The sequence below is a fragment of the Equus przewalskii genome, chromosome 1 (genome assembly GCF_037783145.1).
Source record: "Equus przewalskii isolate Varuska chromosome 1, EquPr2, whole genome shotgun sequence".
Lineage (NCBI taxonomy): Eukaryota > Metazoa > Chordata > Mammalia > Perissodactyla > Equidae > Equus > Equus przewalskii.
Genome location: NC_091831.1, coordinates 75,672,485 through 75,687,166, shown reverse-complemented (window position 1 = coordinate 75,687,166; position 14,682 = coordinate 75,672,485). Strand labels below are relative to the sequence as shown.

At 41.9% G+C, this 14,682-nt stretch overlaps 1 protein-coding gene across 4 annotated transcripts in view; it reads left to right on the top strand.

The window, feature by feature from the left end:
- The window catches only part of GPR137B (G protein-coupled receptor 137B), a 50,988-nt gene that overhangs the window by 26,401 nt on the left and 9,905 nt on the right, over positions 1-14,682 (top strand). The window contains exons 3-6 of one of the 4 annotated variants that reach the window (XM_070568302.1): positions 2,307-2,529; positions 4,704-4,853; positions 7,562-7,690; positions 8,951-9,072. In XM_070568302.1, coding sequence (XP_070424403.1) covers positions 2,307-2,529; positions 4,704-4,853; positions 7,562-7,690; positions 8,951-8,962 — 514 coding nt within the window. In that variant the 3' untranslated portion in view covers positions 8,963-9,072. Of the gene's footprint in view, positions 1-2,306; positions 2,530-4,703; positions 4,854-7,561; positions 7,691-8,950; positions 9,073-14,682 lie in introns of those variants that run through there. The other 3 variants (XM_070568312.1, XM_070568293.1, XM_070568299.1) reach the window with 3 other exon arrangements.

Sequence of the window (14,682 nt, the reverse complement as noted above, 5' to 3'; positions counted from 1 at the left end):
TGTTCCCCGGTGTCTCCTGACCCGGGTTTCTCTCCACCCCGTCCACCTCCCCTGTGGGCCTGCACTCAGGCCCAGCAGACCCTGGCCAGCCCAGGCGGAGCGTGCTCTCTCTTGCCTTCCCTCTGGGTACCCAGCAGACTGTCTGCTCTGTCCCTGCCCTGTGCTCTGTCCATCCCCCCAGCATCTTCCTGCCACGCTGCCGCCCACGCCCCAGCCATGCCTTCTCATCTCCTCATCTCAGCATCCGCCCATGGAGTAACAGCCCCCAGTCCTTTCTCTCTACCTTGGAAGGTGCGATTCTTCAATTTTAGGTTGTTCTCCCGAGGAAGGAGAAGACCTAATGACAGCTGCGATGGAGTGTTTAGAGGAAAGAAAGGCGCGGCCCTTGCCCAGATAGTGAATGAAATGCTTTTAGGTTCACAATGCACATCTCCACCTGGACTGACACTTTCCTTCTTCCTTCCCTCCCTCTTAAACGTATTTATTGAGCTCCTGCTGTATACAGTGTGGATCGAGTGGGGTAAGGAAAGAGCCAGAATCTCCATCTTCATGGAGCTTGCTGCCTAGGTGGAGGCCGGCCTCCGTCAGACCGTTGTCCGTATGCTTTATTGTAAGCTGTGACAATTCTGTGAGGCTCGAATCCAGGGGATAGAAAAGCAGATATCAGAGACCTGATGGGGCGTGTGTGTGTCTGTGTGTGTGTGTGTGTCTGTGTCAGTAAGGGGGGTGCAGGAGAGAGTCAGGAAAGGCTTCTTTGAAGAAGTGATATTTGAGCTAAGATCTGAAGGATGAGAAGGAGTGAGGTAGGCAGAGTTTCTTTGGTAGAATTTGAGTTCTGGAAATTGTGTGAGAGACTTTGCCCATGGATAGTAAATTATTAATTGCAAGACATAAAATCTAATTCAGATTAGCCTGGGTTAGGGGTTTATTGCATCACCTTGACATCTGAAGGCAGGAGGTTCAGCTGCAGCTCCAGCTTTGCCCTCCCCCCCCCCACCCCGTCCCTCTCTCTCCCCCCTCCCCCTCCCCCTCCCCATCCTTCTCCTCCTCTCCCTCCTCTCCCTCCTTCCCTCCCTCCCTCACCTGTCTCCTGTCAGTGGCATGATGTCTGGAGCTGGGACTAGAGTCCAGGTTTCTGTGTCCCAGTCTCTGATGCCTTTGAAGACACCAACCTCACTCTCTCGCTTCAAAACCGTTTCTGATGGATGGATTTCTGCTTTTGGACTCGCACACATATTCAGCTCAAACCAGTCTATTTTTGAGCCAAACAAGTCTGTTCTTTATTTGCATGCCTACTGAATGATGTCTACCTGAAGTAAACGTGATACGGACAGTCCTAAAGAGAAACTTGAGGCTGCTGATTTTGCTCTTAGTAAATCTGAGAAGTCTTTATTCCAGACCTCCCACAGGTCCCTTAGGAAGCGTCTAGGTCTGAGAAACCGCAAGTTAAAAATGGCCAATCACGTGGACAGCTTGTGCCTGTCCAGCCTCAGGTGAGGTGCTGTGGCAGATTTTTAACCAGAGCAGACCACTGCATCCAAGAGTGAGTGTTCCCAGGTAAAAGTGAGTGCTACCCAGGGGCTGGCCTGGTGGTGTAGTGGTTAGGTTCACACACTCCGCTTCAGTGGCCAGGGTTCGCGGGTTTGGATCCCAGGCGTGGACCTAGCACCACTCATCAAACCGTGCTGTGATGGCGTCCCACATACAAAATAGAGGAAGGTTAGCACAGATGTTAGCTCAGGGCCAATCTTCCTCAGCAAAAAAAAAAAAGAGTGAGTGTTACCTAGACCCAGTGACATTTTGGAGGTAAAACCCTTTATAAACATTTTCTCATTTAATCCTCACAAACAACCAGCAAGGTAGGTATCGTTGAGACTCTTTTCAGATTACGATGCTCAGGCTCACACAGGTTGATTTTGCCCAAGTTCACAGAGTGCAGAGTTGTCAGCGCTCGTGGGAACAAGCTCTGACTCTGTGCCCTGCTCTTTCTCTCTGTGTATCCTGTGAGCAATGAGTGTTTGGGGGGCGCGTCAGCTGATATGTCCTCATCTCGTCCAATCCTCACCCCCTCCCAGAGACAGGGGAAGTGGGCTCAGAGAGGTAAAGTGCCTTCCTGGAGGCACAGTTGGTTGAATCCGGGAATGGCTGTCTCCAAGGTCCAAACTCTTAAGTGTTTGTTAACTTTGGGGTGTGTTCTGCTTCTAGCAGTTAACCAAACAATATCACAGTTTCCTTCTGGAATGATCCAGAGCATACAGCCAGCGTGCAGGGAATGGTGCCTTCAGTTTCTCTCTGGTCCCTTCCAGGTTACCCCTCTACCTGGCCTCGCTCTTCATCAGTCTCGTTTTCCTGTTGGTGAATTTAACCTGCGCCGTGTTGGTGAAGACTGGACATTGGGAGAGGAAGGTGATTGTCTCCGTGCGCGTGGCCATTAATGACACGCTCTTCGTGCTGTGTGCCGTTTCTCTCTCCATCTGTCTCTACAAAATTTCTAAGATGTCCTTAGCCAACATTTACTTGGAGTCTAAGGTAAGGTAGAAACGTGGTGAGATCCCTCCATTAAACTTGTTGTAAAAATAGTTTCCTGGTTTGCAAACAGAACTCAACATAGCCCTCTCTCACTGACCTCCTGCAAATGATTAGCCATGGTGCGATTGACAAACACGCAGGCGTGTAGCTCACTGAACTTTGGATGCAAGGAGAGTTCCATTCCTGGTGGCTCCAAGTGGAGTGGAGTGTGCAGAATTGCTGGCAGAGAATTCAGTCTCTGGTTTATAGATACAGTGTTTTAACCAACAGTTTAAAGGCCTAGTGGGATTGATTGTGCTAATAATATTAATAGAAGCACACTTCTTGTGTTAGCCTGTGTTCCCGGCACTTTTATAAGCGCTCCACGCGTACAGACTAAGGTAATCCTCACATCTCTATGGGAGTAGCTATTATCCCCACTTTATAGATCAGGAAACTGAGGCACACAGAGGGCAGTTGCTTGCCCCAGGTTACGCAGCTGGCAGGGGCAGAGCTGAGATTCAGACCAGGCGGTGGCTCCAGCGTCTGTCCTCTTCACTGCCCGTCGTTCTGCTGTGGAGACTCAGAATCAGGCTCACCCCTGGATTGGCTGTGTCCTCAAGAGGGTTCTCCTTAACCCTGGAAACTGCTCCTGGAGTTGGGGACAACATTCGTCTCACGCTGATTGCTCAGAAATGGGGCCAGACATGATGTGAGAGGAGCTCTTATTTCGCTGCTGTGCCTCCCCCCTCTGGAATGTCTGTTTTCTCCTCCCCTTTCCCCGGGGTTATAAAGGGCAGATATGCTGCCTGGAGCTGTGGCCAAAGTGCCTCTGAGCAGCCTGAGCCCCAGCTCTGCCTTCAATGAGAAGCCTAGTGGAGTGTGGAGGCCGGGGACGGGGTGCCTGGGGCTCTCACTGGCTGGGGGACCACGGCCCCACCAGTCACTTCATCTCTCGGGGCCTTGGATTTCTCACTTGTGCAATGGCTGAGTGATCTCTGTAGCTCCTCTGCTTCTGTTCAGTGACTCTGTGTTCTGTGGCATCCCCTGTGTCTGCCTTCTTGGCCACATGGCCCATCTGGTGGTGATAGATCTTGGTCTGAAGGTTGGGAGGCAGCTGTGTCTCCCACATACTGTGTCTTCAGGAGTGGTCAGTAGATTAAAATCTGTGCCTCTAACTTCAAAAATACCAAGCCTTTAATCAGGGCGTCCTGTGATTTGGCTGAACCCTTTGCAAAATCCCAAAAGTTAGTGTGGCAGAAGAGTTTTTTCATTTATAAATTTTGAGGAATTTTAAACTTGATTTTGCCGTAACTTTCTCTGTTGTTTATGTTGTGTCCCATATAGGGGCTATCTAAGGCTTTTAAAAACAGAATTGTGGTTTTCACGGGAGGGGTTAAATTTTAGATTGTCAGAATACCACTTAGGTCACCCCTGTGGCAAACAAGCTCACAATGTGTTGCTGGCAAAATAAAATAATATCTTGGATTTAGTTAATGACTTCCAAATGCAAAACTCAAAAATCAATTTCAGTGTTTTGGTTATGTGAACTATCTGTTTCTAGCTAGAGGTCCTTCAACTGATTTTGGAAATTGCTGGCTTCATAAATTGGGGCACAAATCACTGATTTCCACATAATTCCAAGCCCTGAGTCACATGGGGACTCCACTGCTCCCGGCGTAGCAGATTCTGGGTTTTGAGGATGCGCTCACTGCCCAGAGCCACTGCCAGCAGCACTGCTCTCTCCAGCCACCATCCGTCTGAGGTTGCTTGGTTGTCCCCAAGCCAGAGGCCCGGTACTGGGCTCCTAAGATGAGTGGGTCCTCTCGGAGCTGAGCAGAGGCTCTCAGAGACTTAACAAAATGAGCCATCTGACTTTCTTGTTCTTAGAAACCTAGGCCGTAGGCAAATGGCCAGTATTTTAGTACTGTTAAAGGCATCTCCAAATCAAGTTGCAGGTTTTGAAGCATCTATGTGGACATGAATTTGAAATTGTAGGAAGGGGTGTGGAATGAGTTGAGGTTTGCGGTGAGGATTGAGTTCTGAGGGTGGAGGGTCTGACAGAGGGTTGGAGGAGACTGAGTGCCTCTGAGATCCGAAGGGTGTACCAGGTCCAAACACAGGCCCTGTTCTGGGGGGAGGCTGGTGTCCTGGACCTGGAATGGGCGCACCTCTCATGGCTCCCACTTTTCCAGGGCTCCTCCGTGTGTCAAGTGACTGCCATCGGTGTGACCGTCATCCTGCTTTATGCCTCCCGAGCTTGCTACAACCTGTTCATCTTGTCATTTTCTCAGAGCAACAACGTCCACTCCTTTGATTACGACTGGTATAATGTGTCAGACCAGGTCAGTGGGGGCCCCTAGGGCGTCACCTGAATGCTTTGCTTTGCAGCATCCCATGTGGCAGAGGGGGATGAGTTCCTTGCTTCTGCTGCTAAATAGCTGGGCGACCTTGAGAGTCACTTACCTGTGTGGTATCTGCATCCTCATCTGTTAAATGGGATCATAGTACCTGCCTTGTTCCAGCTCTGGTCTTCTGAGAAAACTGGGAGAGATATATATGTATACACACACCAAGACACACACACACACTTCTCCTTTCTACTTTCTAGGGCTCCTGTCGAGAAGTACTTAATTTTTTTTTAAAGCACTTGCATGTAAATGTAAGATGGTCTTTTTAAAGGGTGAAATTTGCAGAGGTAAAACAAATTGTATTCAGGTTTCAGAAAATACATAAAACTGTGAAGTTAAGAGAATTTTTTTAATGGAGCATGTACACTCACAACATTTGAGGAAATCTAGACAACAGTAACTGAGGATACTCAGGTATTATTAAAAGCTAATTTTATCAGTGATCTCAATATGATACTTTTTAAAAAAATCTATTCCAGAAATTCATAAATTATAAAGCAAATGAACCAAGGTAGTGAAATATCATTTGGCATCCATGTTCACAATAGTTCAAAATAAAAAAGAATGAGCATGAGTTAGCATTCTCTCATTTGAGGAATACTGATTCTTTGTCTCTGGCCCTGGACAAAGGGCTGGGGATATGAACATGAACAGATTCACTTCTTGCTGTAGGAGTTTATATCCACTGAGGAAAAGAGACACACAGATAAGCCATTACGATAAAGAAATAGAACTTCTGTAGTAGGAGTCTACTGGATTGAATTGCAAAAGCACCTTAGCTTTTCCTGGAAAAATGCTGAATACCCAGCTATATACAAGTCCACTTCTAAAATCCCAACAGTGCTCAAAACCTGGCCTGAGGGGGCCAGCCTGGTGGTGTAGTGGATAAGATTGTGTGCTCTGCTTTGGCGGCCTGGGGTTCACTGGTTTGCATCCTGGGCGTGGACCTACACACTGCTCATCAAGCCATGCTGTGGCAGCATCCCACATAGAAGAACTGGAAGGACTCACACTAGGATATACAACTATGTACTGGGGCTTTGGGAAGGGAAAAAAAGAGGAAGATTGGCAATAGATGTTAGCTCAGGGCCAATCTTCCTCACCAAGGAAAGCAAAAAAAACCAGACTGAATTAAGACTCTGGAAGAAAGAGTAAAATGACCATGATAAGTTTAACCTGAAGGATAAGGTAAACTTCAGAAGAGGGACATGCAAGGTATTATAATTAGGAAGGATTAAAACAACAATAACCACCACCACCCCCCCAACCCAAACCCAAACCATAAATATAGGATGGGAAGAAGTTGGGCAAGGCACTGCTAAAGGTGTGCCCTTTTTTGAGAAAATCAAATATATAAAAATCTAAACTTTAAATAATGATAAATTAGAGACATTCATAATACACAAAGGATTTTTTATTGTAGTAAAATATACATAAGATCTACTCTTTTAACCATTTGTAAGTGTACAATTCAGTGGCATTGAGTACATTCACATTACTGTGCAATCATCAGCACCATCCATCTCTGGAATTTTATCATCTTCTCAAACTGAAACTCTGTACCCATTAAACAACAAGAGATTTGGTTTTAACAAAATAAATATTTAAATTTTTCTTTCAATTATAATTATAGTAAGTTATAATCTTGTAATTATAACAAATTTAAAATATCACAACTTTTTAAATTTTGTGGTTTTTAGGGGATACTTATTTATAGATATCTAAACCTGTGTGTTACGACCAAAATAATCTTGGAGCAAGCAGAACAAATGGCCTCGCCTTGCACACGTTATTCGTGTAGGATGGAAAAAGAACAACAGACTACTGAGACATATTAGAGATGGAATATGAGAGCAAAGTTGGAGAGTAATCTTTCTGAGGAATAGCATGATTAGTTTCGTTTACTGTACTTTAAATATGATGTAACACAGGAGGAAAAAGGCAATCGGCCCTTTTTGGCTTAATTTTGGCACATTATCGTTCTTTGAAATGATGGCCTTACTGATGGTGTTGCCCAAACCCAGCTGAGCACGTTCCTCACACACCTTCCATCTGCCCTGTGGTGCGAGGGAGACACCGTGACACCAAGTCAATTTGGCCATCTCACTGGACCAGAAGCCAGACATCCTGGACTCTGGGAATTTTTTTCTAGACAATCTAACCTGCAATAAGCTTTAAAGGTTAAATAGGACATAGTTAATGTGAAGAGAAGTTTAAAAATTGACATGTTCATCCTAGGAGTGAGACCAAGGGTCACAGTCATGTGCTGCTCCCAAGGATTTGAGAGGAGGCAAAGTAACATTCTTATTATTGACTTGTTGAAAAAAATAAAATCAGCTTCAACTTGAGAGACTTAATGTGGACATAAAGAAGATTTTGGAGAGTGAAGTAATAAAACACCAGAGATTGGCAGATTCTGTCTTTGAATATTTTGAAGAGGATAATTATCCATCCTGTATGGTTTAACCCCCAACCGGAGGTCTGGACCATTACTATTACTTGATTTCAACATGCACATCTTAGGGGAAAGGAATGAGGTCGTATTAGAATTAGTCTCTGTTCACGTTGGAAAGACTCAAATCAAACTTGTTTCCTCTGCCCTCAGTCTAGTGACTCTCCTTTTTCTCCCTCTCTTTCAACAGGCAGATCTGAAGAATCAGCTGGGAGATGCCGGCTATGTAGTATTTGGAGTGGTCCTTTTTGTGTGGGAGCTCTTACCTACCACCTTAGTAGTTTACTTCTTCCGAGTTAGGAATCCTACAAAGGACCTTGTAAGTAAACCATTTTCTATTTGCAGAAAATATCTCCTAATTCTAATCATAAAACATATACAGTCAGGATTTTTTCTTAGATTTTCAATCGAGAGCCTCTTCCATCCTATTGTGATATAAAAAGTTCCCTTGTCTATTTAATTGAGACTTTCTTTTCTCTTGATTCTCTTTTGAGGGAAGTATGTTCTTCAGTTTAGCTTTATTTCACAAAAGAAATGAAATTACATCTCAAGCCCTGGAGCTCGTGATTAACTCTCCCAATGCAACAACATCCTCACTAGTATTTGAGCTGTCACTTGCCATGAACCAAATATAAGTTTTACTTTTAGCAAAGGAAAATAGAGAACAGTAATTCAGGTCTTCACCCCTGTGTTCTGCTGGCTGGGGATTAGGGATTGGCGTAATAGGGAAATAAAAACATTATTGTGGGGGCCAGCCTGGAGGTGTAGTGGTTAAGTTCATGCGCTCCACTTTGGTGGTCCAGGGTTCGTGGGTTCGGATCCCACACACTCTCATTAAGCCATGCTGAGGTGGTTTCCCACATACAAAATAGAGGAAGACTGGCACAGATGTTAGCTCAGGGCCAATCTGCTTCACCACACACACACACACACACACACAAATTGTTGTGAAGAATACTAGAGCCACTCCCCAGTATGGTCGTATTTCTGCTCAGCCAACTTTATATAAGTGTCTTCATGAGGGCAAGTCAGAAAACAAAAAACCTGGTAGACTGAGGGAGCTCCTGGGCACCCTGCTCCATAAATTATTCCAGTGGCACTAACTAGTGGTGGAACTTTGAATCACTGCGTTATGAAACCCACAGAAAAGTAGAATGAATGGTTTTTGGCCAATGTGAGCAAAGTGTGGGTGGTACAGAAAGCATAGATACAATACCAACCTGTTGTGTTTTATCTTGTTTTTTCTTATTCATCTCTAGTAGTCACTCGTGAGCCAGGAATAGAAGAAAAAGAAGTGAGACAGGAGTCGGGTGGGTGGTGGAGAAGCACAGCCTGAGTGAGGCCCCTTGAAGAGAGAATGGCCGTGGGCAAAGTTTTCTAGTTCTCAGGATCGGTTTCCTCCCTTTTCACTATTTTTAGCTGCAGAGCAGTGGTTCTGCACTTTATCTGAGCTTTACTTGCTTTGGGAAAACCTGTAAAGTCAGATCCCAAACACTGCCTCATCGCTGGGAAAGGAACGTGTGAAAGGCTGCCGATTCTAGGCTGAGTCCAGCGCCTTGTTTCCCTTCCTTCTCTGCAGACAGACAGCTGAAGTTTTCTGGGAACCTTTGACTAAGGGAGAAGAGAGGAGTCTCTTCGGGAAAAATCCTAGTGCTCACCGAGTGCTCCCCTGGGCCCCCCACGTGCCTTTTCATCACCTGGTTTTCATCTCTAGTGTTTCAGAGGCTTAGCTACTGTACTCCCTACACCCAAGGCAGTCTGATGAGAGAGTACACACCTGAATCCTAGGGAGTCAGAGCTAATGTGATATTGTTCAAAGTACCATTTTATTAAATGAGTACAGAATAATTTTGATAGTCTAATCTGTCCTCTCAGATCTCATTGTCTAGGGAAACGTCATCTTTAGCGCACTCTGTATATAGAGGTACTTGGCTATTGTATTGGAATATATCTACCGTTTCGGGTATTTTCTGGGGTCGTTCTCAAACTTTTTGGTCTCAGGACACTTTACACTGATAAATTATAGAGAATCCCAAAAACCTTTTGTTTGGAGGTGTGTTTGTGCGTGTGCGAAATTTTTTTAAATGCTTATTTATTCATTAAAAATAATAAACTCATCATGTTACCATAAAACATTTTTATGAAAAAGAACTATGTTTTTCAAAAGAAAATAAATTAGTGAGAAGAGTAGTATTGCTTTAAAATTTTGTGGCTCTTTTTAATGTCAGGCTTCAGAGACAGACAAGATTCTCGTATCTGCTTCTGCATTCAGTGTGTTGTGATATGTTGTTTTTTGGAGTACATAGACACAGAGATAGGTGGTGGCAAAAAACAGGAGGATTTTAATAGCCTTTTAATGTAATTGTGAATATTCTTCTTTGCTACTACACCCAAACTCAAGAAGTTGTAATTTCTTACAAGTTAGTTGCAATATAGGATCTAAAACCTTATCAGTGAACTTCTCAGATTGTGTTATACATCAACATCCGTTGGTTTATCTTGCACTTTGATGGAACTTTTTTCCATGCGTGGTTTTGTAATATGATGCATTGGTCATTTGGAAAATGTTGGTTTACCAAGTTATGCTGATCTTCCACATGTTAAGTTTTCATTATACAATACCAAAAAAAAAAAATCTGATCTCCTCAGAAAAATCTTTAAGTATTGGGAAGCTGTCAAGCCAACCTTGTGGTAGGGAATACACATTTTCCAAAGCTTTAATTTTTGCTTAAAAGCTCGGATTTGATCAGTGGTAACAAGTACTGTCACTTGTTCTCCTTGATGTGACAGCTCACTTCCCTCACTTTGAGACAGTGTCTGCCGAATCTCCACGTCTGAAGAAGCGTGGTCTGTCTGAGTTCTCTCAGGCTGCGTGAAACCGTAGCTACAGCTCAAACAGCTGTACAAGTGCTTTTCCTCAAAACAGTCATCTTGGGACAGAAGTGCCTTATGCATACTTTCCATTTTCTCACACAGAATGTTAAAAAGACAGGCTTAAGGGCTGAGATTTAATTAATAACTTTTACTGCTCCGTCAGGACATTAAGCGAAACTGGTTTTGTAACTGTGATTGGGTGGTGGTGAACACGGCCGCTGCTCGTGCGGTGGGTGCTGCTGCTTTGATCAGTGGTAACGCGGCCGCACTTTTGCTCACCACTGCTTTTGCGCCATCAGTGCAAATGCCGACACGATGGAAAAGGCAAATACCATCTTAATATGCTAATTTTGAAAATAGCTCTGACCTTGTGGATCCCTGAAGGGATCTCAGGGACCTCCAGCAGTCCATGGACCACACTGCCCCACAGTAGCACATGTGTGAATTCAAATGATTCTTTATGCCCTAAACGACATTATCTCCTAATTTAGCGTGAGGGAGTGGACTCAGTATGAAGGATGCATAATCACAAATAGAAAAACATTTTTCCTTTGTTATATTCTACCTATGAAGTAACTCTCATTAGCAGGTAACTTGACTGTCCAGTTTGGCTTGGTGGAGCACCAGTGTTGTTCATAAATATCCTTGGGCAAGACTACCAGAGTTACTGCCATTATTACATACAGGGTTTGGTAAAAACAGCTAACACTTGTAACTATTTGTATATACTAGGCTTTGATCTAAGCACTTTAAATATATTAAATTCTTTAATTCTCACAATAACCCTGTGAGGCAAAACGATTATACTCATGCTTAGATGAGGAAACTGAGGCTGAAGGCCACATGGCTAGTAGGAGACAGCGCCAGGATTCACACCAAGGCAGTCGGCTCCTGAGTCCATGATGTTCATTACTCTGCTACCCTGTGGCTTTCCTTAGCATACTAAGGTTTGGAGAAGAAACTAAATGTCTGTTATGTATGACTTAATAATAATCTTATTACTATCTATAACTTCTGTAATTGGAGAAAAAACAGTCTAATATTCTTTTGGGGAGAAATTTATAATTTAACTGATATTCATTGGCTTTATTTTTTTAATGAATAACTTTGACAAGTAACATTGTATAAATTTAATGTGTACAGTGTGTTACTTTGATACATTTATGTATTGTACTATGATTGCCATTGTAGTGATATTTATCACATTACATAATTATAGTACAATATTGTCTGTATTCATTATACTGTGCACTAGATCTCTATGGCTTATTTACTACTTGCTACAAGTTTGTATCCTTAAAACTCAATCTTATCCTCCCTCCCATCATCCTCTGGTAACCATCATTTTACTCCGTTTTTTACAAGTTTGATTCTTTTTTTAGATTCCACATGTAAGTGATATAATACTTGTCTTTCTCTGTCTGACTTAGCTCATTTAGCATAATGTGCACAAGGTCCATTCATGTTGTAAATGGCAGGATATCCTCCTTTCTCATGGCTGAATAATATTCCATTCTGTATATGTACCACATCTTTTTTTATCCATTCATCTGTTGATGGGCATTTGCATTGTTTCCAGATTTTGGCTATTGTGAATAATGCTGAAGTAAACATGGGAGTGCATATATCTTGTTGAAATCCTGCTTTCCTTTCTTTTGGGTATATATCTAGAAGTGAATTGCTGGATCATATGGTAAATCTATTTTTAAGTTTTTGAGGAAGCTCCATATTGTTTTCCATGGTGGTTGGATCAATTTACATTCCCACCAACAATGTGTAAGGATTCACTTTTCACCACATCCTCACCAGCACTTGTTGTGTCTTGTCTTCTTGATGATAACCACTCTAACAGGTGTGAGGTGATAGCTCATTGTGGTTTTGCTTTGCGTTTCCCTGATGATTAGTGATGTTGAGCATCTTTTCATGTGCCTATTGGCCATTTGGATGTCCTCTTTGGAAAAGTATCTATTTAGTTCTTCTGCCTATTTTTTAATAGGGTTGTTTATTTTTCTAAGTTGTATGCGTTCTTTATATATTTCAGATATTAATCTGTTATCTGATACATGGTTTGCAAAAATTTTCTCCCTTTCTGTAGGTTGTCTTTTCATTTTGTTAATTGTTTCTTTTGCTGTGTAAAAGCTTTTGAGTTTGATGTAGTCTCATTTGTTGATTTTTGCTTTTGTTGTTTGTGCTTTTGGCATCATGTCCAAAAAGTTGTTGCCAAGAGCAATATCAATGAGCTTCTTCATACGTTTTCTTGTAAAAGTTTTATGGTATCAGGTCTCATGTTTAAGTCTTTGATCCATTTCGAGTTAATTTCTGTAAGTGGTGTGAGATATGGGTTCAGTTTCATTGTTCTGCATTGTTTCTACAGTTTTCCGGGCACTATTTGTTGAAGAGACTGTCCTTTCCCCATTGGGTGTTCTTGGCTCTCTTTTTGAATATTAGTTGACTATATTTGCCAGAATTTAATTCTGGGCTCTCTATTCTGTTCAGTTCATCTGTGTGTCTATTTTTGTGCCAGTACCATACTGTTTTTATTACTATGGGTCTGTAGTATTGTTTGAAATCAGGAAGCATGATACCTCCAGTTCTGTTCTTTTTTCTTAGGATTTCTCTGGCTATTCGGGGTCTTTCGTGGTTCCACACATATTTTAGGATTGGTTCTTCTATTTCTGTGAAGAACACCTCTGGTAATTTAATGGGAATTGCATTGAATCTGTAGATGGCTTTGGGTATGGCCATTTTAACAATATTAATTCTTATCCATGAACATGGGGTGTCCTTCCATTTGTTTGTGTTTTTGATTTCTTTCAGCGAAGTCTTGTAGTTTTCATTGTACAGATCTTTCACTTCCTTGGATAAATTTATTCCTAAGTATTTTATTTAGTGCTATTGTGAATGGAATTGTTTTATTTCTTTTTCAGATGCTTTGTCATTAGTGTAACGGAATGCAAGTGATTTCTGTATGTTGATTTTGTATCCTGTCACTTTACTGAAGTCATTGATTAATTCCAACAGTTTTTTGATTGACTCTTTGGGATTTTCTCTATATAAAATCATATCATCAGCAAACAGTGACAGTTGTACTTCTTCCTTTTTCGTTTAGATGCCTTTCTTTCTTTGTCTTGCCTAATTGTTCTAGCTAGGTCTTCTGGTACTGTACAGTCAGGTGTTGCCTAACGAGGGGGACACCTGAGAAATGTGTTAGACAATTTCATCATCGTGAGAACATCACAGAATGTACTTACACCAACGTAGATGGTATAGCCTACTACACACCTAGGCTGTAAGGTACTAATCTTATGGGACACGGTCATATGTGCAGTCCACTGTTGACCGAAATAACGTTATGTGGCACATGACTGTATTGAATAGGAGTGGTGAGAGTGGGCATCCTTGTCTTGTTCCTGATCTTAGAGGAAATGCTTTGTTTTTCTCCATTGAGTATAACGTTAGCTCTGGGTTTGTTGTATGTAACCTTTATTATGTTGAGGTATGTTCTTCTATACTCAATCTGTTAATAGTTTTTATCATGAAAGGATATTGTATTTTGTCAAATGCTTTTTCTACATCTATTGAGATGGTCATGTGATTTTTATCTTTCCTTTTGTTGATGTGATGTATTACATTACATGTATTGATTTGCATATGTTAAACCATCCTTGCATTCCAGGGATAAATCCCACTTGGTCATGGTATATAATCCTTTTAATGTATTGTTGAATTCGGTTTGTTGATATTTTGTTGAGAAATTTTGTATCTGTATTCATCAGGGATATTGGCCGATAGTTTTCTTGTGGTATCCATATCCGGTTTTGGTATCAAGGTAATGCTGGCTTCATAGAATGAGTTTGGAAGCGTTCCCTCCTCCTTCATATTCTGGAAGAGTTTGAGGAGAATTGGTATTAATTATCCTTTAAAGGCTTGGTAGAATTCTCCAGTGAGGCCATCTGGTCCTGGGGTTGTCTGTGTTGGAAGTTTTTTGATTACTGATTCAATCTGTACTCATTATTGGTCTGTTCAGATTTTTCTGTTTCTTCCTGATTCAGTCTTGATAGGTTGTGTGTTTCTAGAAATGTATCCATTTCTTCTAGGTTATGTAATTTGTTGGCATATAATTGTTCATAGTAGTCTCTTCTGATTCTGTGTATCTCTGTTAATATCAGTTGTAATGTGTCCTCTTCCATTTCTAATTTTGAGTCTTCTGTTTTCTTAGTCTAGCCAAAGGTTTGTCAATTTTATCTTTTTGAAAAACCAGCTCTTAGTTTCATTGATCTTTTCTATTGTTTTTCTGGTTTCTATTTCATTTATTTCTGCTCTGATCTATACTATTTCCTTCCTTCTGCTAACTTTGGGCTTAATTTGTTCTTCTTTTTCTAGTTTGTTGAAGTGTAAAGTTAGGTTGTTTATTTGAGATCTGATTTCTTAACATAT